This window comes from Vicia villosa, linkage group LG3, assembly GCF_029867415.1.
Source record: "Vicia villosa cultivar HV-30 ecotype Madison, WI linkage group LG3, Vvil1.0, whole genome shotgun sequence".
Classification (NCBI taxonomy): Eukaryota; Viridiplantae; Streptophyta; class Magnoliopsida; order Fabales; family Fabaceae; genus Vicia; species Vicia villosa.
The window spans coordinates 109,692,807-109,719,862 of record NC_081182.1 but is presented as its reverse complement, the minus strand read 5'-3'; the positions used below and the strand labels follow the sequence as shown (position 1 = coordinate 109,719,862).

The window sequence follows — 27,056 nt, the reverse complement described above, 5'->3', positions numbered from 1 at the left end:
GACAAAAGTATCACGTTGAAATCAACATCCTTAACTATGTGACGCAAAGAACATAACTCTTGGTTTAGAGTAGAGTCAACAAGTCAACCATTACTGCTTCACTTTGGAACTTAGTTTTCTCCTTTATCCAATTTTGACATGTTGCCATCATCAGTGAAAGAACTGGATTCCACAATGACGGCTTAGTGTTCAGAAGAATTGGTTGAACACAGGTAAATCCTTCCCACTCTATTTTGTTGCTTTGTTTCTGACTTGTAATCCATGAATAGCATCTTTTCTACCCAATAACATATTACTTGCTCTATAACATGTCAGTATAGTGAAAACAGTTTGCTTGGTTCCTCTATTACAGGTTTTTTTTTTCTTTGTTATGTTGGAAGTTCTGTTAACAATATGACTAAACATGCTCTTCAAGAGTCCCTTTTGAACGGCAACAGCGATTCTGATTCCAAAAAGTTAGGAGGAAATGAAATTTTAACCAGTTATTCAAAGGCTGGATTTTTCAGCATTCTTACTTTCTCATGGATGACTCCACTAATAACATTGGGGAGTAAAAAGACCTTAAACCATCAAGACCTTCCACTTCTTTCTGCCAATGACACTGCCTATGGAACTTTTTCAACTTTTAGAAAAAATCTTGAATTGGAGTGTGGTAATGTTAGGACTGTGACAACTATGAAGCTCGCCAAGGTGTTGTTTTTATCGACATGGGAAGGGATTCTTATATCTGGTATATTTGCATTCTTGTACGTGTGTGCTACTTATGTAGGACCTTACCTTATTGACAACCTTGTTCAATATCTCAATGATGAAAACAAGGTTAAAAATGAAGGCTATGTTTTGGCAATGGCGTTTATTGCGGCAAAGTTTGTTGAGTGTCTTTCGCAAAGGCACTGGACGTTTAAGTTTCAACAGGTTGGAGTTAGGATGCAAGCAATGTTGGTGTCAATGATCTATGCTAAAGGTTTGACACTTTCTTGTCAATCAAAAGAGGGACATAGCAGTGGCGGAATAATCAACTTAATGACTGTTGATGCGCAAAGGATAGGCGAGTTTTGTTGGTATATGCATGATATATGGATGGCTGTTCTACAAATTTCTTTGGCTTTGTTTATTCTTCATAGAAGTGTCGGGGTTGCATCGGTAGCTGCTTTTGCTGCAACTGTTATTGTGATGTTGCTAAACCTTCCTGTGACTTCCCTGCAAGAGAGGTTCCAAGCTAAGTTAATGGAGTTCAAGGATAAAAGAATGAAGGCGACGTCTGAGGTTCTAATGAACATGAGGATTCTCAAACTGCAAGCATGGGAGATGAAGTTCTTATCAAAGATTATTCAGCTTAGGAAGTTAGAGGAGACGTGGCTAAAAAAATTTCTTATTGGTAATGCAATTGTTAGATTTCTCTTCTTTAACGCGCCGACATTTGTTGCTGTGGTCACTTTCGGTGCCTGTGTTCTTCTAGGAATTCCACTTGAATCAGGAAAGATCTTATCCGCTCTTGCAACATTCCGAATTCTTCAAATGCCTATCTATAATATTCCTGACACAATTTCAATGATTGCACAAACCAAAGTTTCCCTCGATCGGATTGTCACTTTTCTTCGTCTAGATGATTTGCAGACTGATGTAGTGGAGAAGCTTCCACGAGGTAGTTCTGATATAGCAATTGAAATAGTAGATGGAAATTTCTCTTGGGATTTTTCTTCTGTCAATACAAATTTGAAAAACATAAACCTTAGAGTTTTTCATAGTATGAGGGTTGCTGTTTGTGGTACTGTTGGATCAGGCAAGTCGAGTTTACTTTCTTGTATAATAGGTGAAATACCAAAGGTATCTGGTAACTTGAAGGTGTGTGGAACAAAAGCTTATGTTGCTCAATCACCATGGATACAGAGTGGAAAGATAGAAGAGAATATACTGTTTGGGAGAGAGATGGACAGGGAAAAGTATGAGAAGGTGCTCGAAGCATGTTCGTTGAAGAAAGACCTAGAGGTTCTACCTTTTGGTGATCAGACCATTATTGGAGAGAAGGGAATTAACTTGAGTGGTGGACAGAAGCAAAGAGTACAAATAGCGAGGGCACTTTACCAAGATGCCGATATATATCTTCTCGATGATCCCTTTAGTGCTGTTGATGCTCATACAGGATCCCATATCTTTAAGGTACTATTTTCTTAACTCTACTGTTTTCAGTACATTCTCTTGTTGTCTTTTTGATGATAAAGTAATTTTAGAATGTTAAATTTCTTAGAATTTTATCTTTCTGATTTCTATAAATTCCAATAGCATATTTTGCCCTTAGTTTTTCTCATAAATAGAGAGGTAGCTCGAGCGGTTCATAGGTAATCTTATAAACTAGACTGTAGTATTTAAACTCGAGTTGTAAACCCTAAGCTTGAATAATAGAAACTTGCTGCAGCCACTCTTCTGTCGAAGAAACAGGCACCATTGGCTGAACTCGGTGATCAAATATCATGTGTTCTTTGTTTCTGTTATTTGTATCTGTTTTCTTTTAAACCGAGGTTGCTCTTCTAACATATACAGTTATAACATCAAGGATTCGGATTGTTCTTATTCCTGTGATATATGATATATTTCAATCGTCAAACAAAATTCACCGGTTTGATTATGCTTTTGGCTGGAGGGGTTATGTAACTTTACATTTACTACTATCTTGTTCCAGGAGTGTTTGCTTGGCCTTTTGAAAACAAAAACAGTGATATACATAACACATCAAGTAGAGTTCTTACCTGATGCTGATCTGATACTTGTGAGTGATTTATATATTTCATCATGCTCCTTAATCAAGTTTCAAACATTATAGCTTACTGTTTTCTGCGTATTTTTCTCTTTCTTACAATTCCTGTAGGTCATGAAAGAAGGAAGAATAACTCAATCAGGAAAATACAATGATATTCTTACGTCAGGAACTGATTTTATGGAACTTGTAGGCGCACATAGAGCAGCGTTGTCTTCAGTTAAGTCTTTAGAGAGAAGGCCTACATTTAAAACATCGAGTATAACCGGAGAAGACACAGGTTCATTAAGTGATTTTGAACTTGAGCAAGAAATCGAAATAGTAGATGATCAAAATGGCAAGTTAGATGAAACAATTGTGCCGAAAGGCCAACTTGTTCAAGACGAAGAACGTGAAAAGGGTAGTATTGGGTTTAAAGTGTTTTGGAAATACATAACAATAGCTTATGGAGGAGCTCTTGTACCTTTCCTATTTCTTTCACAGATACTCACTGTGGTTTTACAAATTGCAAGCAACTACTGGATGGCTTTGGCAACTCCTGTTTCTGCAACTGATGAACCTGATATTGGAAACCTTACTCTGATGGTTGTCTATGTTTCTTTGGCTATTGGAAGTTCCTTTGGCACCCTTGGCAGAGCCGTTCTTGCTGCGATAGCTGGATACAAGACCGCCACCATGCTCTTCAATCAAATGCATCTGAGCTTCATTCGAGCGCCAATGTCATTTTTTGATTCAACCCCAAGTGGAAGAATTCTTAATAGAGTATGCCATAACATGTCAATAATTTTTATTGGTTTATTTGAAAAAACTAGTTGTTTATCGCATCATTGTGCAAACAGATTAGCTGCCTTAAATACTATGCAGTTACTGATCTTGACTGTCTGATTTAAATCAATGGCCGAGATTGTTTAAATCTCACTTAGTGAATATATAAAATGAGCCTCCTGTGTGAAACTTCATGGTATTATCATTGGAGGCGATCCGGATCCCATCATTGCTCAGTGCATAATTTTTCTTTTCCCTGTTAATCGAAATGACCATATTGAATGTAATTGCTTGTCTAAATTTTAACTTGACCCTTTTATTTAGGCTTCGTCTGACCAAAGTACAGTAGATACGGACATTTCAAATCTAGCATGGGGTTTCACCTACAATATGGTTCAGCTATTGGGAATTATTGCTGTGATGTCTCAAGCAGCATGGCAAGTGTTCATAATATTGATTCCTGTCATGGCAGCTTGCATTTGGTACCAGGTGATCATCGAGTGTACTAGCTTTTATGATAAAATTGGTTTCATTTACAGAAGTACCATTGTTAATAAATGATGTTATACTAGTGGGAAAAAGTTACAAAATATTAGCGTTATTTATGCCTAGCAACATAATGCTTCTCTACATGCAGCGATACTATTCAGCATCAGCACGAGAATTGGCACGATTAACTGGTGTATGCCAAGCACCTGTTATACAACATTTTTCTGAAACGATATCCGGATCAACAACCATAAGAAGTTTTGAGCAAGAATCAAGATTTACTGAATTGAATATGCAATTGATAGACAAGTATTCCCAACCTAAGTTATACAGTGCTAGTGCAATGGAATGGTTGAGTTTCAGATTGGATCTTTTATCCTCTACCATATTTGCCTTCTGCTTGGTTTTCTTGGTATCTTTTCCAAGTTCAATTGCTGATCCTAGTGAGTATTTCAATTTCTATTTACATACATTTACTAGGCCCACATGCTCATCTTGAATCATGACAGGCATAAAACTTTATTCCTTTCCAGGTATTGCGGGATTGGCTGTTACATACGGGATTAGTCTAAATGCTATACAAACTAATTTAATTTGGTTTCTTTGCAATTTGGAGAATAAAATTATATCTGTAGAAAGAATACTTCAGTACACTTCCATCCCAAGTGAAGCACCTCTTGTAATAAAAGACAATCAACCAGATCTTTCTTGGCCATCATCTGGAGAGGTTCAAATCCAGGATTTACAGGTACTACACCGTTCCATAACAATTTACATGATATCAAAACCTATTGATAGATCTAAAATTACTTAACATGTGATAGGTCCCAATTGGTCTAGGAATAACAATCACAACACAGAATTCAAAAGAAAGAAAAGTATACTGTATTATTTAGGAATAAGATTAGAGATCAAACGGGATCTAACCATGCATACAATATACTGTGAAAACGATAAAGAAATACTGGAAATTAAATTAGGGTAAGCATTTCGAGCTGCTACGCACTCCTATGCAAAGACTGCAATCTGAATAATCCCCCTTCACTGCCATTGATTTGTTCCTTATAAAGTGGTAGTCATATCTGCTGCATTTAATTAGTATCTGCTGCATTTACTTAGTATCTGCTGCATTTAATCCTCCTGATCTCGTGCTTCTCTCCCTTTATTTTTGCGCTTTCTGGTATAAACTATACCGTATTTATCAATTCCCCCTCCTTCAAGACTCTCTTTGACCTCAAAGAGAAAGTCAGGGAACTCTTGTCTCATCTTTTCCACCAATTCCCATGAATTTTCAAATTCTGGTAGTCCTTGCCACTTCACTAAGACTTCTAACTCCCCCTTCTCATTGACTCTAGTGTCCCTTGCTTCCTCAGGGCCTGGTTCCAATTGCCAACTCTCATTCATGCAAGTCGGTAAGGGTTGAGTTTCTACATTTGCTGAGACTGCTTTCTTTAACAGGGATGCATGGAATACTGGATGTACTCTACTGTCTTCAGGTAGTTTGAGTTTGTAAGCCACAACCCCTACTCTTTCCATTATCTCATAGGGTCCATAATATCTAGGACTTAGCTTTTGGTTGAACCTCTTGGCCAACTTTTGCAACTTATAAGGTTGTATTTTTAAATAAACCTTATCTCCTACCTGATAATCCACCTCTCTTCTATGCTTGTTGGCTTGTACCCTCATTTGGTCTTGTGCTTTCAGCAGTTGCTCTCTCATTTCCCTGATCATTTCATTCCTTTCAGCAGTTAGTTTGTTGACTTCTTCTACTGCAGAAAGATGTGCATCTCCTCTAACTAACACTGGTGGGCTTCTCCCATATAAGGCTTCAAAAGGAGTGGATTTAAGAGAGGCATGGTAATTAGTATTATACCAAAATTCTGCCCAAGATAACCATTTAGGCCACATTTTAGGCTGCCTCCCTGTCAAGCACCGTAAGTACGTCTCCAAGCATCTATTCACTACCTCGGTCTGTCCATCAGTCTGGGGATGATATGCACTACTGTACTTCAACTTTGTACCAGCCTGTTTGAACAACTCTGTCCAAAACGAACTCAGAAAAACTTTGTCCCTGTCAGAAACTATTGAACTAGGAAATCCATGCAGTCTGACTATTTCTTTGATAAATAGTTCTGCTATATCTTTGGCTGTGTAAGGATGCTTCACAGGCAAGAAATGAGCATATTTAGTCAACCTATCCACCACTACCATAATAGTATCTATTCCTTGAACTTTGGGTAATCCACCAATAAAATCCATGGATATATCACTCCACAATTGAGTGGGTATAGGTAATGGTTGTAGAAGACCACCAGGACTCAAAGTTTGGTATTTATTCCTTTGGCAAACTTCACAAGATTCAACATAGGACTTGATACATTTCCTCATTCCTTCCCAATACACCAAGCCTGCAATTTTCTTGTAAGTCCTTAGATAGCCCGAATGTCCTCCGGTGGCCGTATCATGAAACTCGTGTAGGATCCAAGCAATCCTGGGTGATTGTTTTGGAATCACTATCCTTCCTTCATGAAACAGTTTACCACCTCTCAGTTGATAACCGGGATGACTCATTGAGTTACTCACTAAATCTTGAATAAGATTTTTCAATTTTTCATCTCCTTGTATCTCTTCTTCTAATCCTTCCCAAGCTTCACATTGTACCATAGCAATAGTGGCATATTGCATCTGTCTTGAGAGGGCATCAGCAGCATTATTTTCCCTCCCTGGTTTGTACTTCACCTCGAAGTCAAAACCAATCAGCTTTGCTATCCATTTCTGTTGATCTTCACCCATCAATTTTTGTTCAGTGATGTGTTTTAGGCTCTTTTGATCAGTGTGAACTTGAAATTTTCTTCCCAACAGATATGGTCTCCATTTTTGTACAGCTATTACTATGGCCATAAGTTCCTTCTCATACACAGACTTGCTTTGGGCCCTAGCAGATAAAGTCTGGCTCATGTATGCTATTGGTTTTCCTTCCTGCATCAATACTGCACCTATTCCATGGCCAGAAGCATCCGTTTCTAACACGAAATCTCTCTTAAAATCTGGCATAGCTAGGACTGGTATAGTGGTCATTGCCCTCTTTAAGATTTCAAAGGCCTGTTGTGGTTCTTCACCCCATTTAAAATTATCTTTCTTCAGTAACTGTGTTAATGGCCAAGCTATTTTGCTATAGTTCTTGACAAACTTCCTGTAGTAACCAGTTAAGCCCAAAAATCCCCTCAACCCTTTTAAATCCTTAGGAATCGGCCACTTTAACATGTCTTCTATTTTCTTAGGATCGGCTGATACTCCCCCACCAGAAATAATGTGGCCCAAGTACTCAATCTCTGCCTGGCCAAATGAACATTTTTTTTTGTTCGCAAACAGTTTGTGGCTTTGAAGAGTTTGCAGAATTTTTGTTAAATGCAATACATGTTCAGCCTTGTTGGTGCTGTAAATGAGAATATCATCAAAAAAGACTAATACAAATTTTCTCAAATAAGGTCTTAACACCTCATTCATCAACGCTTGGAATGTAGAGGGAGCATTGCTCAAGCCAAAAGGCATGACTAAGTATTCATAGTGGCCCTCATGGGTCCTGAAAGCAGTTTTGGCTATATCAGATTCTTTCATTCTAATCTGGTGATAACCAGATTTTAAGTCCAATTTAGAAAATATGGTGGCACCACCTAATTCATCTAATAACTCTTCAATTACAGGTATAGGAAATTTATTAGCCACAGTTACCTTGTTTAAAGCTCTGTAGTCAGTACAGAACCTCCAGCCTCCATCTTTCTTTTTTACTAACAGAATAGGACTTGCGAAAGGGCTTGTACTGTGCCTGATAATTCCAGCCTGCATCATTTCTTTTACCATCTTCTCTATTTCATTTTTCTGGTAAAATGGATATCTGTATGGTCTTAGGTTAGGGATAACTGCATCTGGTTGTAATACAATGGCATGATCATGTTCCCTACGTGGTGGCAACCCAATAGGCATGTTGAACACATCTTCAAATCTTGCAACTACTTCTTCCCAGTCAGAAGTAATTCCATGATTTATCTTGTCTTTCAACTCTCCTTCTACTTCTTGCACATAGAATCCCATCCCTTCTTTAGAAATAGCCTTTAACATGGTTCTCCAATTTACTTGGCTATTACACATGGATGGATCTCCTTGAATAATATGCTTGTTCCCTTGCACTTCCCACTTCAAGCATAAGTTGCCGAAATTTGCTTCTATGTTGCCTAGACTTGCCAACCAGTCCATGCCCAACACCATCTCTGAACCACTAAGTTCCATGATAAAAAAATGCTGTTGGAACTTAACATCTTGGATGTTGAATTCCAACTCTTCACATACCCCTTGATTCTTCACCTTCTCTCCATTTCCCACCTCAATGACATAAGTAGGTGTCTCAGTTACTGTTAAACTGAGCTCAGTCACCAATTTAGAAGCTATGAAATTACTTGTAGCTCCTGAATCTATCAATGTCAACACCCTTCTACCTCCTATGTCAGCCCACACCTTAAAAGACTTATTGGAAGTGAATCCCTCTTTACTCTGCAAGGACAGTTGTAAAGTCTTTAACTCCTCTACTATTTCAACCTCCTCTTTCTGCTTTGTCCCCCAGTCCTCTCCGTCCTCCTCTTCACTACTTGCTTCACATAATTTCAGTTGCATGTGCTTGAACTTGCACACATGTTCCTTGTTCCATTTATCCCCACACTTGAAACACAATCCCTTCTTACTCCTTTCCTCCAGTTCTGCCGGGTTAAGTCTTCTTCCTTTTGATCTATCAATAGTCACTGAACCACTCTTCTCATTCTCCTTCTTAAGCCCACTGTACTCACCAGGGTCCTTGAACCTCGTGTTACCTCCCTTATCCCTCCAACCACTTCCTCTCTTCCAAACCACTTCATTTTTTTCTTCGATGAGTAAAGCCCTGTCCATTAATTCAGCTAAGTCATGGCTCTCATATAATTTTAGCTCTGCTTGAATTTCCTCCTTCAAGCCATTTAAAAAAATTGATTCCAACATCACCCTTTCCTCCCTACGTAGAGGTGCTACAAGTCCTTCAAACTTGTCCCTGTACTCCATCACAGTACCCTTCTGCCTCAAACTCAACAGTGGTCCCAATGGGTTCTGCAATAACCCAGGTTGGAATCTTCTAAGGACTGCTATTTTGAACTCTTCCCACGTTCTTAATGGTGTTTGCTCCTCCCACCATTGAAACCAGTTCAAAGCCTTTTCTTCTAACGCCAAAACCACCGTATCCACCTTGTCCTGCACACGTATTTCATTCAACTTGAAATAACGTTCCACTCGTACTAACCACCCATACGCATCCTCCCCTTTGAAAATTGGAACCTCCAATCGTCTCCTACCTCCTCCAAAAATCAAACGGTGACCACCGTTGTTACGTGTATCACGACGTCGTGATCCTGATGAAACAGCGCTCTGATCGCTCCACTCGTCTTCCTCGTTGTTACGATTACGCCTTTGACGACGACGAGGCTGCGTTTCGACAATAAGTTGACGAACCTGATCCAACGAGATCTGGGGACGTGAGTGTATTTCTACCATCATCTGTCGCATTTGTTCCATCGTTGCTTCCATCACGCTCGTTCTTTGTTCTACGAGTTCGATTCTATTATCCATAATGCTTCGTGTCGTCACGACCATTAACTGATGAAGATCTAACCAAGGCTCTAGATACCAATTGATAGGTCCCAATTGGTCTAGGAATAACAATCACAACACAGAATTCAAAAGAAAGAAAAGTATACTGTATTATTTAGGAATAAGATTAGAGATCAAACGGGATCTAACCATGCATACAATATACTGTGAAAACGATAAAGAAATACTGGAAATTAAATTAGGGTAAGCATTTCGAGCTGCTACGCACTCCTATGCAAAGACTGCAATCTGAATAATCCCCCTTCACTGCCATTGATTTGTTCCTTATAAAGTGGTAGTCATATCTGCTGCATTTAATTAGTATCTGCTGCATTTACTTAGTATCTGCTGCATTTAATCCTCCTGATCTCGTGCTTCTCTCCCTTTATTTTTGCGCTTTCTGGTATAAACTATACCGTATTTATCAACATGTCATTGAGATATGTCAAGATCATATACACTAGTCAATCACATGAAAAAGAGAATCATTAGGTTACATAACTCTTACGTTTTATGAGATTTGACACAAGTAATTGATGTTATACAATTATTATGCAATGGTTGGATGAACAAACTTATCATTCTTCTGAAAAATTATCAATGCTGTATCACTGCTAAACTAGTACACGAAAGTCACATTTGGTTTATATGTTTTCTTACAATGACTTGTTTGGGTTGACTTATTTAAATTTATTTATCGGCATAAGCACTTGTTTGGGTTGACTTGTTTAGAGGGCTTATAGAAACAACTTCTAACATTTCATAAACTGTTTTCAGCTGATTTCCAAAAGCTATAGTTTGACTTTATTTTATCTTTTATTATAAAGATAGCTTATACAGAAATAGTTATATGATAAGCGCTTTACTGTATAAGCTCTTAATTTAGTTGTTTATCCAAACAAGTCTCAAGGTACTCTAGTTTGCAGCTATCTTTTAATAAGGCATTGTACAGGTTCAATATGCTCCTCACTTGTCTCTTGTTTTACGTGGACTAAAATGCACTTTCACCGCTGGAGCGAAAACTGGCATTGTTGGAAGAACTGGAAGTGGAAAATCAACACTTGTGCAAGCACTTTTCAGACTTGTTGAGCCTGTCGCCGGAAAAATATTGATAGATAACATCAACATCTCGTTGATTGGAATCCATGATTTACGGTCCAGACTCAGCATAATTCCTCAGGATCCAACAATGTTTGAAGGGACTGTAAGAAGTAATCTCGACCCGCTGGAAGAGTACACAGATGAACAAATTTGGGAGGTAAATTGGTTTTGCTTGAATTAAAGAAACAACCGGTCCCTTTACTGCAAGTTATACAAACTAATATATCTTATGAAATATTTTAGGCTTTAGATATGTGCCAACTAGGAGATGAAGTGAGAAAGAAAGAAGGAAAGCTCGACTCAACAGGTTCGACTTCTCAAAACTTTAAGCACATATATACTCCCATTATTTCATATTAGAAGTCAATTATATGCAATATATTACTTAGCATCATCCATGATGTGATCTGCAGTTACTGAGAATGGAGAAAACTGGAGCATGGGTCAAAGACAGTTGGTTTGCCTCGGCCGTGTTTTACTTAAGAAAAGCAAGATATTAGTGCTTGACGAAGCAACTGCATCAGTTGATACAGCAACAGATAATATTATTCAGCAGACAGTTAAGCAATATTTCTCTGATTGCACAGTCATTACCATTGCTCATAGAATAACTTCAATCCTCGATAGCGACATGGTTTTATTTCTCAGTGAAGGTAAGAACATGTTGTTCCTTCCATGTTTGTTACAATTTTGTTTTACTCATAATTGTGAGCATGATTTTTCCTCATACTGATCCTACAGGACTTATTGAGGAATATGATTCACCAAAGAAGTTGCTTAAGGACAAATCTTCATCTCTTGCTCAACTGGTTGCAGAATACACAAGGAGATCAAACACTGGTTTTGGAAGTTGAGAGCTGAAACTGAACAGAAATTAAACTAGACTAGAACTTATAAGTTTGAAAGAAGGGTACAAAATTTAAGAACAATATATGTTTTGTAAGTATTACTGAAGCTTAACCGTTATAGGAGAAAGTCAACATTTATTTGAATTACTGTAGGTTAAGTTTATTGTAGACTGCTAGTGAGAACAAATTTGTATTTGTGAGGTAAAAGGAAACTGTTGTTACATGAGACTGAGAAAATAAAGGTTGAGATAGATTGGATGTTAAGGACTGACATATTTTCAGCTCAACCGATTTACAAAATTAACATAGAACATCTTCTGTTATTGACAATGATATGGTTCTACTATTTTATCAAGGTGATAAAGGATGTTGTTCGACAGTGATATGGTTCTACTATTTAATCAAGGTGAAAAAAGGTGTATTGTATTACATTATTTTTTGAATTTGCTATGTACTTTTTTTCAATGGACACTAGTGCAGGACTAAATCTACGTCACTGCATTTAGGTATTGTTTACTTTGAGTGTGAGAAACCTCACGCCTTTTCCTTTTAGAGAAGACATCTCATTGTATTAAAGTAAACTATTTTAACTAGCCCGAAACAGAAAGTAAATTTGGGAAATATTATTTTGACCAGCCCGAACAGAAAGCAAATTTGAGAAATTGTAATGAATATGTCTTCTTTCTAGTTAATGCAATTTTTCATTTTTGATAATCTTTATATATGAACCATAAATAGATAGAGGTAAATAACTATAAAGCTCAGCAGAAAAGTATAAAAGTATATTCTATAAACTTATCTATCGATTGCAATTGCCTCTTAAAAGATGCACAATAGATGGGATCAATTTACTATCTGCAATAGCCCCTTTCTTTTTTAAAGGCGGCATAAATCAAAACATTAGGATCTGAAATCACAAAGGAACTGACATCAGGTGGAAAAACTGAGCACTTGGAGAACTTGGTCTCCTCGTGAATCCACTTGACATTTTACTGGCATTAATAATTTACAATCAAGTTTACCCTAAAACTTGACGACCAAAAAATACGACAATTTTGTTTATCCTTCGTCTTTCTCTCTAACCTTCCTCCAAACTTTGATTTCTCCCGCCATTTTTCTGCTGTTCATACAACAAAAAGTTTATATGCCAAGTATGTTTTCCTATCTATTTACCTTGGCTCAGCTTAGTTCTCTTAACAGGTGTAAAAGAGGAGATATCAAACTCGCCAGAAGATGAACTAGAACTGGATGAGGAGGAACTATCATTCTCTAAGCCATCCAAGTAATTTGAAACATCCGCAATAGACGAAGCAAAATCTCTTTTGATAACTCTAGCAGGTTCGGGCAGTTTTGTTAGGAAGTTTTTCGGAACTATTCGTGAAGAATTTTCAGGTTCAGTCAGTTTTGTTGCGAAGTTTTTCGGAACTGCTCTTGAAGAATTTCCAGGTTCATCCAGTTTTGTTGCGATATTATTCGGAACTACTCTTGAAGAATTTTCAGTTTCAGCCAGTTTTGTGGCGATGTTTTCCGGAACTACTCTTGAAGAATTTGTCAACCAATTACCTGCAATAACACATGAATTAGTCTCTTTTCTATTCAATGTTGTTTGTATTACGCTCATCTTCATCACTCTCTTTTCAACTTATGCTAGCAACACACTCTTCTATCGGTTATCCAAATGGATTTCACACAATCATGCAGCCCCACATAAACTTAGTGGACCAATAAAAAGAGTGTGCTCTTTGCATAAGTTGAAGTGGAGCTTGGAAAATGGAATGATAAGGAGTATAAATAAATAAACCACCAAAAGGAATGATTGGTAGCAGCTGTTTAATGGAACAGGAATATAAAGTTAACATGACTTCAAATGAGAATCGTTGCAGGTACTGATTCTAAAGTACCTAAATTTTACAAAATATGCATAAACATGGCTGCCAATTAATTCATGTATCACATTCTCTACACTTCCAAAAACAAGGTTAAGTTATACAACAATAAAAAATATACCACCAAAATTTTTCCCTCAATTCTTCAACCTACAGGGACTTTCAGTACACTAATTCCGCTAATCATAATTATGACAAACACAGCCTTCAACCTACGACAAAAAAGCACATAATGTAATGCCCCGCATAACAAAAACCCTAAGCAAATTGTATTTATCCCAATACTCCTCGGAGATGATACTCGGTTGTTTTCAAAGTAACAATCAAGAATGCATATATAGTTGATGCATGAAATGTCGTGTTGAACCAGAACTCAGCCCACAGTACCCACAAAATACATGATTTAAGGTTGATCAGGAATAAAACAGCAAAGGTAGGTTTCGAGACAAAGGTTCGCCACCTCGGTTTGCCCATCAGTTTCTGGATGGTACGCTGAACTCATTTTCAGCGGAGTGAGTACATTGCAATCAAAATAACTCATTCCAGAAGTTACAAGCAAACATATGATCACTGTCACTTACAATGGCTGTAGGCAAACAATGCGGCCGTATTACCTCTCTTGCAAACGTTTATGCCACTGTTTAAGGGCGCTTGAACGGAATAAAATGGCAATACTTAGAGAGTCGGACCACCACCACTAATATAGCTTCATATCCTCTTGACTTTGGTAGTCCCGTAATAAAATCCATCGATACTTCTTTCCAAACAGCTGAAGGAATAGGTAACAGTTGCAATAAATCCCCGGCGATGTGGCTAGGTACTTTTTCCTTGGACAAATATCACACGACTTGACATACTTTTGTACTGCTTCATACCAATCCAATAAACGTTGGCTGCCAAACGCCTATAAGTACGGTAAAAACCTGAATGTCTTCCCAAGGGTGTGGTGTGATATTCTTCTAACAACTGGAATTATTTTGGACTGAGCTGATAGCACTAATCGTCCTTCATAGAATAGCACATCTTGCTTGTAAGTGAAGCCCGGTTTTGTTTCTATCTCAATGATCTTTAACAACACTTTGTCGCTATGAACTTCTTCCTGTATCAAACTTCCTTTCTGCCATACCGGATATGACATCAACACATTTAATTATCCATTTTCCGGTAATCTGGACAACGCATTTGTACCTCTATTCTCCACCCCCGGTTAGCATCAGTTAACTTCGTCTTCAAATCATCTTATTCACACAGTCTAACAGAACTGGTTAAGACCAATTCTCTCTCCTACTGGCAGTTCATAACCCTCTCATATGTCCTTAAGTGCCTTCTTTCTCTTCCATGTATAAACCTTAGATCCACTAGGCCCAATTTGTGTTGTTACTTCTATCTCAGAACCATCTAAAAGAAGAGGGTTCCTAACAGGTTTCTATTATGGATAGATGTAACTTGAATTCACTACACGCTAATTTGGGTTTGAATAAGGACAAAAGTGTTGGCAAAATTAGTTTGTTTCTTGGAAAAGAGATATTATAAGGTATGAAATGAATCAAGAACCATAAATTTTTACTAGGAATAAAATCCAAGTTATGTGCATTCCATATAAGTTTCTAAGCATTGTGATCATGGGCGGACCTACATGAAGGCACACTGTGGCTATAGCCACACCAAAAAAAATAATATTTTTTTACTGTGTTAAAGCTTGAGAAAATGGATACTTTGTCATAATTTGTAGGTTTTTGTTGAGAGACATTATTCTTGTGAAGTTGCTTGTTTCATGGTCAAAAAGACTTCGTGTCAGGCAGAACTTGCTTGTTTCACAATACTTGATGAAATATTTTGTGAGATGCAAGTGATACAATAAAGTTTTAATCAATGGTTTATTCAATCTCAATATATATATATATATATATATATATATATATATATATATATATATATATATATATATATATATATATATATATATATATATATATATATATATATATATATATATATAATGTTTTAAAAATTAGACCGATCACTAAATTGATGAAGACGAGTCACTAATTTATTGATCGAATTATTAGATTAATAATTGATCCTCATGATTAAACTCTATTAAATCGAATAATTCAATTGAATAAAATTAAATGATTCAGTCGAATAAACTAGTCTGTATAGGAAAACTATATAGTTAATAAACCGATCAAACTAGCAAACCCAATATCTAAAAAATCACGACACTTAACAAATTTTAAAATTTAAAAATATCATAATTTTATAAATTCATTCTTTACATTTAAATTCTAAACATAATCATTAGACATAACAAAATAATACAAAATACAAATCAAAAGAATTTTGAACAAAGTTTAATTGGAACATAAACTAAATAACAAAATCAGTGCAATGTCTAATAAATTTAACTTCAAGGAGGAAAAGTTGTTCCAAATAAGTTATGAACAAACTTTACTTATATTTTAATTTTATAGGTTATACGTTGATTTTCTAAAATCGTCGGTTCGTTGGTTTTTGTTAATTTTGGTCGGTTTTGGCCGGTTCTTATTAGTTTAATAGCTTATCTAATCCAACAATAAAATCAGACCAATGATTCTTTCCAATTCTTGATTTAACTCGTCGATATTGTTCAATTTTTGAAATACTATAATCTCCTCTCAAACTTCTCTCTCACTTTTATATTTGTTAATCTCTTATATTTGATGGATAATTTTTATTATAAATGTATTAATTCAAACAATATATTTTTTTTAAGTATTTAAGTTATAATTTTTTTTATATTTTTAGCCACATCAATATGTATTCTCTGAATCCGCCCCTGATTGTGATTTTGTTCAATTAACTCCACATAGGGGACAATGGTTCCTAATTGATTAGAAAAGGAATTTTCACCGAGAAAGATGGATTATATCTAAATTCGTGAACTCAAGATAATTGCACTGTTGCATTTAAATTAGAAACTTTGAGAGTTTAGAATGCTGCATCCAGAGATGGATTCAGAAACTTACTAAATGGGGATGAATTGTTTGAATATATACTTGAATATTATGTAAGATGTATTGAGCAATAACTTTTACGGCAGTCACATCAATATTGGGATCAATCATTGATAGAAAAGTTGGTTAATTACTAGCTTCATAAACTTATTTACCTTTTCTTTTATAATATTAATCAATGACTTTTCCATAGTGCTACTATAATAACATTTTGATAGAAGTTGATATTAGAAGACAACATGTAAATCAAAATTAGATATAATCATATAAAGATGGCAAATAACATAGAAAAGATAATCTGAGATATATTTTATAATTTTTTATTTAACATATGAATTACTATCAATGTAGGAGACAATGATGAAGATGAGCATAATTTATCTGCAAAATTACATAGAAAAGAGAATACATTCATGTGTTATTGCATATAATGAGCTCCAAAGTCAATCAAGAGCAGTCCAAATTCAGCAGAGTTTTTCTAGATTACTCCTAATAAACGTTGGCACTCAATATTTTTAATAACACGTGAAGTAATCTCTTTTCTATGCAATCTTGTTTATAATTACCATTATCGTCGTCAATCTCTCTTACATATTAGTCAAAGTTCTTATTGAAAATTATAAAGAAATGAGAATACATTTATGTGTAATTGAGTATATTGAGCTCCAAAGTTAATCAAGGGTGGAGCAAAAGGCATCAAAGTTTTTCTAAACGGCTTCTAATAAACGTTGGGACTCGATATTTTCAATAACACATGAAGTAATTAAGTATCTCTTTATGCAACATTGGAGAATTTAACCTGTCATCTCAAAAATTGAACCCGGCACCCCCAATATTTTTATAATGGCAAAAATACTCATGAACAAATTTGGTAGTGCCAAGAACGAAATTTTCAGTAGATTATCCAAAATTTCCGATAGTTTATTTTTAAATGTTCAGGATGAATTTTACGAGAAAAAAAAAAATTTAACACTACCGGAAATTTCAAAATGTGCTGTAGTTTACCAGAAATTTTAAAATTTCCAAAAGTATAAAAAAAAATACTTTTTTGGTCGAATATGAACTACTTTTCGGAAAATTTGGTAATTTTAACCAAAAATTTCTGGGATTTTTTTGAAATTTCCAGTAAACGAAAAAATAAATTTCCAAAAAATTTGCAAGGACGTAAAAGTAATAGCAACCATTATTTGGTGGGTGTCAGGTTCAATTATTGGGATGGCAAGTTAAATCCTCGCAACATTGTTTGTAATTACCTCAACGTCATTGATTTCTCTTATATCAATCAAAGTTCTCGTTGTAAATAAGTTATTTTACTATTATTAGTAGTCATTTATATTTGGGCTTTTAGTCCATTAGTTAGGTCCATTAGATTAAAATAGCCTTATATAAAGAGATTAGTGCTTATAATTTTAAGATACTTGAAATATATTATTCAGTTACTTGAAATCTATTAGGTTGGATGCACAAAAGATTAGAAAGGGATTTAGAAAGTTACTTTTAGAGAATCATTGTGTAATCATTGAAAGGAGAGCGTTTAGCCCTCCATAGGAGCATTAGCTCTGTGGCAGCGAAATTCTTTAATCCTCTCTAAATTCCTTCAATCAATAATAACAGCCCTTTTACTACATTTTTTCTCTCTTTAGTGTCATCACTTAATTAGAGCCCTAACATTGGTCCGAACTGCCGGGTGCGTGGAGAGGACCGGTGGAGGATTACAAGTGAATGTCGCAAAAGAAGACAACGACCATGGAAGCCAAAATTGTTGATATGGAGCACGAACTTTAGTGATGAAGGTAGTTGAATTACACAAGTCTTTTGTATGGCTTGAAACAATCACCTTAGACATGGTTTTGAAGAGTTAGTAAAGTGTTGCAACAATTTGGAATGAACCGGTGTGAATCAGATCACTCTGTTTTCGCCAAATGCTCCTCAAATAAATATATTTATCTAGTGATTTATGTTGATGACATTGCAATTACAGGTGATGATTTTGAGGGTATCAAGGCCTTAAAACAACGCTTATTTCAGAATTTTCAGACTAAGGATTTGGGTCCTCTTCGGTACTTTTTAGGAATTAAGGTAGCTCAATCAAAGTCAAGTATTGTTGTCTCTCAAAGGAAGCATGCTCTTGATATTTTAGAAGAAACAGGTCTTACAGATTGCAAACCAGTTGACACTCCTATGCATCCTAACGTAAAGCTTCTCCCTAATCAGGGGGAGCCATATACTGATCCAGAAAGATATCAAAGACTTGTAGGAAAGTTGAACTATCTTACCTTGACTAAACCTAATATATCTTTTCCAATCAGTGTAGTTATTCAGTTCCAGAATTTTTCATGTGACATCCATTGGGATGCAGTTATTTGAATCCATAAGTATATCAAAGGATCACCTGGAAAAGGACTTGTTTTTCGTGATAGAGGCAACACTGATATCATTGGATATTCAAATGCTGATTGGGCAGGAGATGCAAGTGATAAACGCTCTACATCGGATTATTGTTTTTTATTTATGGAAATTTGATCTCATGGAAAAGCAAAAAGCAAACGGTCGTTGCTCGATCAAGTACAGAAGTTGAGTATTAAGCCAAGGCCCATGCCACATGTGAGCTCTTGTGATTAAAACATTTAATACAGGAATTTCATTTTTGTGATGTCGGCCCTATGGAACTTGTATGTGACAACCAGTCAGCTTTGCACCTCTCCTCCAATCCAGTTTTTCATGAAAGAACAAAGCATATAGAAGTCGTTTATCACTTTCTTAGAGAGAAGATTACTACCGGGACCATCAGAACCTCCATTGTTAATTCCAAGGATCAACTTGCTGACCTCTTTACAAAATCTCTTCGAAGATCTCAGATTACTAACATATGTGACAAGATGGATACTTATGATGTATACGCACCACCTTGAGGGGGAGTGTTGAGACATTCGTTTATTATTATTTAGTATTTATAGCCTTTATGAGTAGTATCAATTAAAAATACTATTTAGGATATTATTATATCAAATTTTTCCTTAACTAGTAGGATTTATTAGGAGGCTTTTATATATATATATATATATATATATATATATATATATATATATATATATATATATATATATATATATATATATATATATATATATATATATATATATATATATATATATAACAAAGGTGATGCTAGCCAACTTCATTGCAGAGATACAAAGTACAACGAAGAAAACCAGGAAGCGCTGTTACAGATGATGAAGAAGCATATGGGTAAGAAGACGGTAGAAGTTGAAGGGGAAACCTCGTCGGAGAATGAGATGCTGGTGAAGTCGTCAGTGTCAAAAGCAACATGAGATGCTGGTGAAGTCGTCAGTGTCAAAAGCAACGAGGAACTGTAGAAGATTACGTCCTAGAATTTTAGCGTCTTATCGCTCAAATTTGATAGAAAGAGATAATTATGTTAGAATTCTGTTAGACCAATTCAGAAATCTATATTGTATCTCTTAATAAGAAAGAATACAAAAGATCTCTTCATATAGAGATAGAATTAACTTACTAACTTCCAACTCAGCACTAACAAACTTCCAGCTCAGCAGAGTTAGTTACAGTTTTAGCATTTAGAGAAAATACAAAACTAATAGTTTCCAACTATCTCTAACAAAATTTCACGGTTGTCGCACATGCAATTCCTAGGGTACTTTTTGCACAGGTTGAAAGAGGATATGAGAGGCAGAGTAAGGAGTTTCATGGCCATGGGGCCACTCACTAGGGCCATATTGATTCACGTCACTAGGATGGTAGTAAGGGAGATAAATGGTGGGTCAGGTTGACCCTAAAACCCGAAAATAGTGGGTTCAAACCAAGTCAACCCGGGGCTAAATGAAGGAATAGATTGGGTTCTAGTGAAAGGGGGACAAGACAGTAGGCCTAATAGTGGAGATGGGCCTAAGGGGTAACCCAACATGTGATCAAAAACACTATCTGGGAGACAAAAAAAGGGGAGGTGCACGGGGTAAGGTCTTTACACACCTATCATATCAAGAGCTCATGGATAGGAAACAAAAGGGCCTTTGTTATAAATGTGGGGGCCCATTGCATCCCCTCCATCAGTGTCCAAATAAGAAGTTACGTTTGATGATTTTGGTTGATGACGACGGAGGAGGGGAGGAAGCCAAGTTGTTGGCAGTAGAGGTGGAAGAATCTAAGGAAGAGTGGGATGGGGAGATTAGTGTGATGAATCTATATGAGATGGATGACCCAACGGGGTAAATAATAACAAACACTCAAACTACGGGCGACGATTAATGGTGTTTCGATGGTGGTTTTGGTCGACAGTGGGGCTACGCATAACTTCATTGTGAAACCTCTAGTACAAAAGCTGGGGTGGAACGTTGAAACTACTCCAGATTTAAGAATCAAGTTGAGGAAGGCTTCCAAACAATCACGCGAGGGAAGTGTACGCATGTAATGCTCAAAACGGGAGAGGTGGCGAATGAAATAGACGTCTATCTGTTTGATGTTGATGTGTTGAGTAAAGGTTTCGAAGAGATTCATCGTTGTAGATCCATCTTTTAGTGTGGAGATTATTCTGTTTCAGAGTCTAAAACTATGGATATGGATCATAGGCTCATGAAACCATATTAGAAATCTAGTGAGGGTGATGATTTCATCAACTTGAGAATTCTAGAAATGAAAAAGAGAGAATTATGTTTTCTTAGTCTGTTATAAATCAATTGAAAATGATTATATGCTAACAATGAATCGCTTGATGCTATTTATATGTAGTTGTGACTGAACAGAGATAGTTAGAACTTAGTTACAACTCAGCACAGGATTGTAACAGCCTTCTACATAATCCTAACTAACTAATCTCTTTACTAATTGTAAATCTGATTTGCTAATTATATGCGATGCAGTTACAGGTGTATAAATAATGTGCCGTTTACTCTAATAGGAATATCATAGCAGGTTTTTGGTCCATAACAAATGTCCATTTCAAATATGAATGATGTATAAGCATTGATCTCTTTATATCCATACCTGAAGAACCTAGACCGGCCTTTTTGCTTGGTTCACTGGCTAACCTTGTCTCCTCGGCCAAAACATCAATCTTGTTATCTTTGACTTCGGTAGTAGCATATTTTTCTCTCTTGGCCATCTTCTCGTGCAGCAATCTAATTCCCTCCATTTTATCTTCAATTGTTGCCGTCACCGTAGCTTCCCTGACATTCACAGTCTCTTCTACTGAGCAAAATTCATTACCTTGCAATAACACACGATGCAGTAGATTAGCCAACAAAATACTTCAAGTTTAGAAAATGCAAAGCAGTAGTTTATGTTCCTCATAAAACATTGTTACCTTTTCTACAATCTAGAAAATTAAATGATAAAGAACTCAGCATTATAAAATAATTCACAAATTAAAGTACCTAAATAAAATGTTGAACCTCATATTTACTCATCGCATTAAAGGTGTTTGGTTCTGCAGTGACAAAAATTGACTATATAAATAATCACCAACCATTCTAAATTTTTTTTCTTCACTCCGCTAATCACAAAACTTGTGTCCTATATAGCCTCAACAATCTATTTTGACCTCATTAATAATAAAACATATTGTAGTTTTTATTTTTCTTTCTTCAAATAATGTTAAAGAATGCACACATAGATAGTCTCAGTCTCAGGTAAAGAAAACTGTTAGAATCTGCGTACCTGAAGCACCTGGACCGTCTTTTTTGCCTTGTTCACCAACAAGGCAAGCCTTTCCATCATGAACTCCAACCTTCTTGAACTCCTCTCCAGGCTTCTCATCTCTAACAACGTGTACCGTAATGTCAAATTTGAGCTTTCCCAAATTTTTGAATTGATCTTGAATTATTTCCCCCACATTTTCTTTGATTGCGGACTTCAAAGCCGCTTCCTGGCTCACTAGGGTTTCTGCTAGCATAAAATCAATATGTTAGTCCAACACAGTAGAGTAGATTAGCCAACAAAATACTTATACGAGCTTAGAAAATGAAAATGAAGAGCATTAAAGTCTAACTATATTGTTAATCTCATAATAGGAGGAGCAATAAAGACATATATCAGATAATAGGATTCTCGATATTGCAAAGTCTTAGAATTTAGATTGGGCCTAACTCATCACTAAATCGGCCTGTAAAGTGAGGATTGCTCCCACTTATAAACACAACACTGATCATATCTCTAAGCAATGTAGGACTAAATTCACCACTTCAAACCCAAAACAATGAAGGTTTTGGAGACTGCAATAAAGACGGCTGCAATTTTAGGCAACTAGGGCGGACCGCAATAAGGGTGGAAATTCCAACACACCCCGTCACGCTAGGGCCCCAATGAGGCTGAAACGTGGACGATGCAGGAAGTCCAACAAGTGATCAAGAATAGGCTCTGATACCATCTCAGAATTTGAGTTGGGTCTAACTCATCCCTACAAAACCGATGTGTTAAGTGAGAATTGCTCCCACTTATAAACACGACGAAGACCATATCTCTAAGCAATGTGGGACTAAATTCATTCCTTCAAACCCAACAAATGAAGGTGTTGGAGGCTGCAATGAAGGCAAACTAAATGTCACAATTTTAGGCGACTAAAGGAGGACCGCGATAAGAGTTTGTTTGCATTGACTTATTTGAGTTACCTAATAGCATAAGATTTGTGAGACAAATTTATTGGGAGAACTTATGAAAACAACTTATAACATTGTTCATAAGGTGTTTTCAATCTATTTTCGTAACTTATTTCAGATCACTAAGTTTTATTTTTGTATTTTAATTCAAAAATACAAAATATAATAAACTTATATAAAAGCCCAAGTGTTTCCACTTTAAAAAATCCTAGTTAGCCCTAGGCATGTATAAGTTAGGTCGTAGGTCCCTGTTAGTTGGCTTGACCTATTCCCACTCCGACTTGTAGGCGGCGACGTGTTTTTTTGATACTCTATTTAAGGGTTGTTAACAACAACAAAAAACCTAGGATTCCATAATTTTGGAACTTGAAAAGGACAAAAAAGGCATATTGGAGGTAAAGAAGTTGAACATTCATCCATGAAAACAACATACTAAAGATTCAACGGATTCCTCCATGTAGGGTTTCATCATTATCATGTTTATTTTCATGATAATTCCAGAGCATTATAACGTAGAGGAGGGGATTTCAAAATTTAACTTCTTTTCCTAAATTGTTAATATGCGGCCTTAAATTTGTATCTGGGAATTGAAATTGTTACTACCCAAGTATGAATAACTTTCTTGTGTGGATAAATAAATTTAAATACAATCATTATGGAGAAAATTTTCTTATCACTTGATTACTAATTACAATTTTGTACACTTTGTCAAGTGATTCTTATACTTAACCAATCATGGTGTGCCACATATTCACTTCCTAAGTTCCCCTATATCGATATTATTATGTTCATATTTTGATTAAACTCTTGTTATTCCTCCTCCAACACCCCTACTCTCTTCATCTTCAATAGGCCCAATTGTAGTGATTCAAGAATGTTGTTTAATAAAGCTGTAGTGAATCAAGAAAGAATGTTGTCTAATAAAGTTGTAGTGAATCAAGAATAATTTCAAATATGTCTCACTGGCTCAATAGCAGAGAGCCGGCACAAACTGCATATACAACAGCTCCCCAGTCAAATCATTTTCTCCTAAGAGAGGATTGGCTAATTATTGCCATCTTCACAAACAACATTCTTACAAATCAAAACGTAGTTGCTACCATATTTGCTAACAACTTGCATAAGATTTTTCTCTCCAATCTCTTGAACAAAGTAGTCCAACATCTTAAAAGTTGCATCGCAATCTCCATGTAGACAAAACCCTCGATATTTTTTATCAACACAGTCCCCACTTAGAGAATTGACCAAAAAAATTGAACAATCTCTTAAACTTTTGTTCCACCCATGCTCCAGACATAATACAGACATGATAGATCATACATTTTGAACTTGCTTTATCTAGAGCCCCTTTATAATATGCATTATGAACCTTAGTTCCTATTTTAGTAGGGAAACTTATCTCATGGTAACTTGGAGGTTTCAAGTGTCGGTGTTAAAAACTATATGTCTATAAGTAGGGACAATTCTCACCTTACAAACCAGATTTGTGGAGTTGAATTATACCTAACTACAATTTGAAAAGTCCATAATATTGAAAGTGTAGTGTGGACTTCCAATAGCTTCAATCAATTGAAGCACGGTCCAAATTTATCCGATCCAAATATTGGAAGTGATTTTGTTAGTATGATATATTGCATTTTTTTTTAAACTGAGTATTCGGCCGAATGACCGACTAATCCTGAGGACCAATTCTACCGTCCACTAGCGGAGGCCCAATTGAAACCAGAGCAAAACTCTTTATGGAGTAACCCAACACAGAAATTACAGTCCAATATGCAAACAAGTAAATATATAAAAGTAACATTGCAAGATTAAGAAGGTAAACATAATAATGAAAGAAGTAGATAGAATGAGAGTACCTGGAGCACCGTTAACCCTAACATTTGCCGTTTCAGCAACAGTACATGCAATGTCTCCTCCATCTTTAAGTTCCTTCATCCTCTTGAGTTCCATTTCAACAGTCATCTTTTCTATCTGCTGAAAATGGACTTCCTCTTTCAATAACCCTATTTCTCTTTTATTAGCTTCAATCTCCGCCTTCAACTTCGTTTCCCTAGCGATTAGGGTTTCTTCGACTCTATCAAAATCTCTCTGACGGAATGAGTCTCTCAGCTCGGAAATCAGCTCCGAGATACTCATACTGTGGCGGTTGCTCCGGTACCGCTAGTATTCCGGTTCGGAAAATGGGAGTGATTTGGGTCTGTGGAGTTTGAGAGAAAACGGAAAAGGGAACGTGAAGAAATAAATTAACAAATGTGCATACTGTGCCACGACGTCGTTAAAGTGCATGGCTAGTCCTCCAAAAAAGAAATTATTATGAAATTATCTCACAATTGTACAACTCAAGACATATTAAGAGTTTTTTTTCTTAAATTAACCTATTTTATAAATTATTATTCTACTTTTTAAAATATATCTTTATTAATACTTTTTCTTTACCATAAAAAAAATTGTTTACGGATCAGTTCATTTTAATAGAATGAATAGGCCTTTTATAGTTTAAATTATTAATTAATTATTTTTGTTTTGTTATATACCTTTAAAGGGTTAGGGGAGTATGTCGGATTGATGTTTAAAGCAGGACCATCTCAATTATTTGGAGGCTCTATTCTGATCTTAAACATTGGCCTTTAATAAAAAAAAGGTAAATGAATAAAAAAGAGTTTTATTAAAATTGTAAATAGCATTAAAAATTAAAAAATTAAATAAATGATGTATAAATATTTCAAATAAAATTTAATTGATTTAAATTTGATTTTTTTTAGAGTTAAAAGGTAGTGCACTGACAGTGTAAAATAATTTTACACAGTCATCCAATAGAAAATCATAAATGTGTCATGTTATTAAGTTTTTTTAAAATAAAAAAATAGTTTAATTAGATACATGTGTGGTGATTGGTTGCAATACCCATTTTCTTTTTTTTTATGTGAAATTCCTTTGCTATAAGAGAAACTATTATCATTTAGTAAAAAGCCAAAGTAGTTTATTGAACGGCCAATACAAGTTAATAATAAAATATTTTAATTAATAAAATAGCAATAAAAAATAAAATTGCAACTCATTTTTTTTAATTCTCACACTCATTAATTTAAATGTAACTATGTGTCAATTCATATTGATGAGAAATATAAACATTCAAAAATTTATATTGCAAAAATATATTTTTAAAATTATGACATCCTTAAGATTTTAATATATTGCGTTAAGAGTTTCAATATTTTAATTGGAATTGGTATAGTAACATGAAAAAAAATTATAAATAATATGTTATATAATTCAAGATACGTTGTTTAAAAATACAGTAAACCTAATAATTTACTATTTATTTAATTATAATAACTTAAACAAAATTAATACTAAACTTATTAATTTTTTAAAATTTGATTAAAAATAAAATATAACTATGTAATTTCTATGAATAAAAACAATGATCAAACAACATATAGCATTATTATTTTTCCTCATAATTGTTTAGATGATAATTAATAGTTATATGATTAATGAATGCATGGTTTGAACGGCTGACCTCGATATAAAAAATTGAACGCTCTACCGTTGCGTTGCTTAATAAATCTTGTTAAATCTCCCGCACAAGTTATATATATATAATATAATTAAAATGTTTATGATTATAAAAAAAATCGAGGCCCCCATAATTTAGAGGCCCTGTGCAACGGGCCTGGCTGCACGGGCCCAAAACCGGCCCTAGTCTAAAGTATTTGGATTGACATCTAAAGTATTGAGAGTTCATCTAAGAATATTGAGAGCTTGTCTGAAGTATCAAGAGAAGAGTATCGAGAGTTCGCCTGAAATATCAAGAGCTCGCTTCGGTTTGATAATCCGACCATCATAGTGAGGTAGGATAAACCTGTTACATAGATCGGATTGGTCTTTGCACTTGAAACTAATTCAAGAGAAAT

At 35.4% G+C, this 27,056-nt stretch overlaps 2 protein-coding genes across 2 annotated transcripts; one reads left to right on the top strand and one right to left on the bottom strand.

Moving 5' to 3' along the window:
* The first annotated feature begins 41 nt into the window (after nt 1-41).
* LOC131662302 (ABC transporter C family member 3-like) lies at nt 42-13,225 on the top strand. Its single transcript, XM_058932057.1, has 11 exons — nt 42-212; nt 353-2,160; nt 2,681-2,767; nt 2,867-3,517; nt 3,845-4,009; nt 4,158-4,452; nt 4,543-4,757; nt 10,629-10,934; nt 11,021-11,084; nt 11,191-11,430; nt 11,519-13,225. The coding sequence occupies exons 2-11, from the start codon at nt 394-396 to the stop codon at nt 11,629-11,631; spliced, it is 3,903 nt and encodes a 1,300-aa protein (XP_058788040.1). The 5' UTR covers nt 42-212; nt 353-393; the 3' UTR covers nt 11,632-13,225.
* Nucleotides 12,791-25,430, bottom strand: LOC131662303 (uncharacterized). Its single transcript, XM_058932058.1, has 4 exons — nt 24,996-25,430; nt 22,199-22,423; nt 21,527-21,748; nt 12,791-13,188 (listed from the first exon to the last, which is right to left on the bottom strand). The coding sequence occupies exons 1-4, from the start codon at nt 25,273-25,275 to the stop codon at nt 12,791-12,793; spliced, it is 1,125 nt and encodes a 374-aa protein (XP_058788041.1). The 5' UTR covers nt 25,276-25,430.
* Nucleotides 25,431-27,056: the final 1,626 nt, after the last annotated feature.